This window comes from Echinops telfairi, unplaced genomic scaffold, assembly GCF_000313985.2.
Source record: "Echinops telfairi isolate 266 unplaced genomic scaffold, ASM31398v2 ScPeMD7_7469;HRSCAF=8507_0, whole genome shotgun sequence".
Taxonomy (NCBI): domain Eukaryota; kingdom Metazoa; phylum Chordata; class Mammalia; order Afrosoricida; family Tenrecidae; genus Echinops; species Echinops telfairi.
The window spans coordinates 11,930,508-11,932,784 of record NW_022111372.1 but is presented as its reverse complement, the minus strand read 5'-3'; the positions used below and the strand labels follow the sequence as shown (position 1 = coordinate 11,932,784).

General features: G+C 49.3%; 1 protein-coding gene across 1 annotated transcript; it reads right to left on the bottom strand.

Annotated features, from left to right (window-relative positions):
* Positions 1–167: 167 nt before the first annotated feature.
* On the bottom strand, positions 168–1,975 carry LOC101653907 (voltage-dependent anion-selective channel protein 1-like). The gene has a single exon (XM_045284633.1). The coding sequence runs from the start codon at positions 1,910–1,912 to the stop codon at positions 1,061–1,063; it is 852 nt and encodes a 283-aa protein (XP_045140568.1). The 5' UTR covers positions 1,913–1,975; the 3' UTR covers positions 168–1,060.
* Positions 1,976–2,277: the final 302 nt, after the last annotated feature.

Here is a 2,277-nt window from a genome sequence, read left to right as displayed (position 1 = left end):
TGAGGAATGAGTGCGGCTCTGAGCTGCTAGGTTTGTGGTTATCTGTTAAGCAGCAACCAAGCATCACTCGTATCCAAGACTCAGAGCAAGCGTACACACAGCAAGCAAGGGAGGGAGCTCCGTTTCCTTTATGTACACTTGTGTCAAAAAGGACAACAGAAAGAGGATGAGGTTTCAATATTTTATTCAAGTTTCATTTTAAGTGATGTTAATTACAGCATTTGATGGGGGAGGATCTAATTCCACACAAAACGGAAGACTCTAAAATGTACCCATGAAACGGCTAAAAAATAAACTGAGTGGAGAAGACACCACAGCCCAATTGAGGTTCTGGGTGCGGTCGCCGTGTGGTTCCTGTGACCGAGACCTTGCCAGCTCGCGGCCAGCCGGGGTGTTGTTGGTGTTGGGAGCTAGTCCACACTCTGGTGCAAGGACACTAAACCACAACTTGAGAGGGGGTAAGTCCTGGATTATTGGCTTCATCACACCTACCTTCTTCACCCCAAAATGGCACACACACACACACACACACACACACACACACAAATCAGCTACCACACCCAGCAGAGTACTTTTGGTGTAAAGAGGTGATGGCCTTTGGGGGGAAACAGGTCATGAGGATGGGTCTTCAAAAGCCCCTGTCGGCTGGGTGTGCCCACACCATCAAGCAACGAGCGCTCGGGTTAGCAAAGCAAGGTTGGACTCTCAGGAAGTGGTGGTTTCACTCATGACTCACTGTGAATTGACAACGTGCCTACACACGATCAGCTTCCCTCGCAGCCATTTCTAGATCAAGAAGAAACCTGACATCTCTAGAAGGGAGTCACCCAGTCCACCGCCCCCCAAAGGCTACAGCTGAAAGACCTTTTTTTGGAGCCGGGTCTCTTCTGTACCTCAGAGAGGGGAACACGTTAAAGCTGAATCCGCTGTCACCTGGAGGTCTAACATGATATTGAGCGATGCTTGCATCCCAGACATACAACATTAACAGGTACACTAGAATTCTGAAGGTAGCTATGCTGCAAAATAGTTTAAAATTAGATGATTGTACAGTATTCGTTTATGCTTGGAATTCCAGTCCTAGACCAAGCTTGTGGCCACCGGCGTTGACATTCTTGCCGTCCAACAGAGCAGACAGTGTCAGCTTGATGCCTGGCTTTAGGGTCTGAGTGTAGCCTAAACCGATCAGGCTGGAGTTGTTCACCTTTGCCGAGAAGCAGGCGTCAGGGTCGATCTGATACTTGGCTGCTATTCCGAAGCGGGTGTTGCTATTGCCGGCTGTCCAGGCGAGATTGACAGCAGTCTCCAACTTCTTGTTCACCTTCTGGTAAATGGAGCCGCCAAACTCTGTCCCATCATTCACATTGGTGTGAAGCTGGAATTCGTCCGTCTTGTAGCCAACCGCAAAGTTGCTCTGGGTGACCCGGGACTTGGCGGTCTCGAAGTTCATCTGGTAGCCAGCCAGCCAGCCCTCGTAGCCCAGCACCAGAGCCCCGCGGATGGCAGGCCCGGCGATGTCGAAATCCACGTCGCAGCCCAGGTTGACGTGCTCCCGCTTGTACCCCGTCTTGATTTTGGCGTTCTTTTTCCCAGTGTTTGGGGAGAAGGACGAGTCAAAGGTCAGCTTCAGTCCGTGGGTCAGCTGGTCTTCCACAGTGATCTCGGTGCCCAGAGTGTTGTCTGTGTTCCACTTCTCGGTGAACGTCAGCCCGTACTCGGTCCACCGGTACTTGGTTTCCAGACTGCCCGTGACTTTGTTGGTCTCGGTGTTGGCTGAGCCGGAGCTGGTAAATTCCAGTCCATTCTCGGATTTTGTCTTCAAATCCAGTTTTATGAGGCCAAACCCATAGCCCTTGGTGAAGACATCCCGAGCAGGTTTGCCAAGGTCAATGTACGTGGGAGGGACAGCCATCCTCTGCTCGGAGCCGGTAGCAGCGGGCTCGGTGGTGGCGACGGCGTGGGCTGCGGCGCAGAGGAACCCCCATGTTGAAATTTTATCTCTCAACTAATCAAAGAATGTCAACAAATGTGTGAGAAAGAGTCGTGTGAGTTGCTCAGGCTTCACCACTAAATTTCATTCTTGTTTGTTATATAAAATTCTACAAAGCCTCCTGAAAATTGAAGTTCATGAAAGTGTATTTGTCTTTCAGATTATCGAATATATGGGTAAGCTCTAATAAAGCTACTCTCACGATTTGACCCTTAGGCTGGATTTAAAAATGTAAACTATGTTAATTTTTAATCACCAACTTAGATATATTTTTGAACAGGTTATTT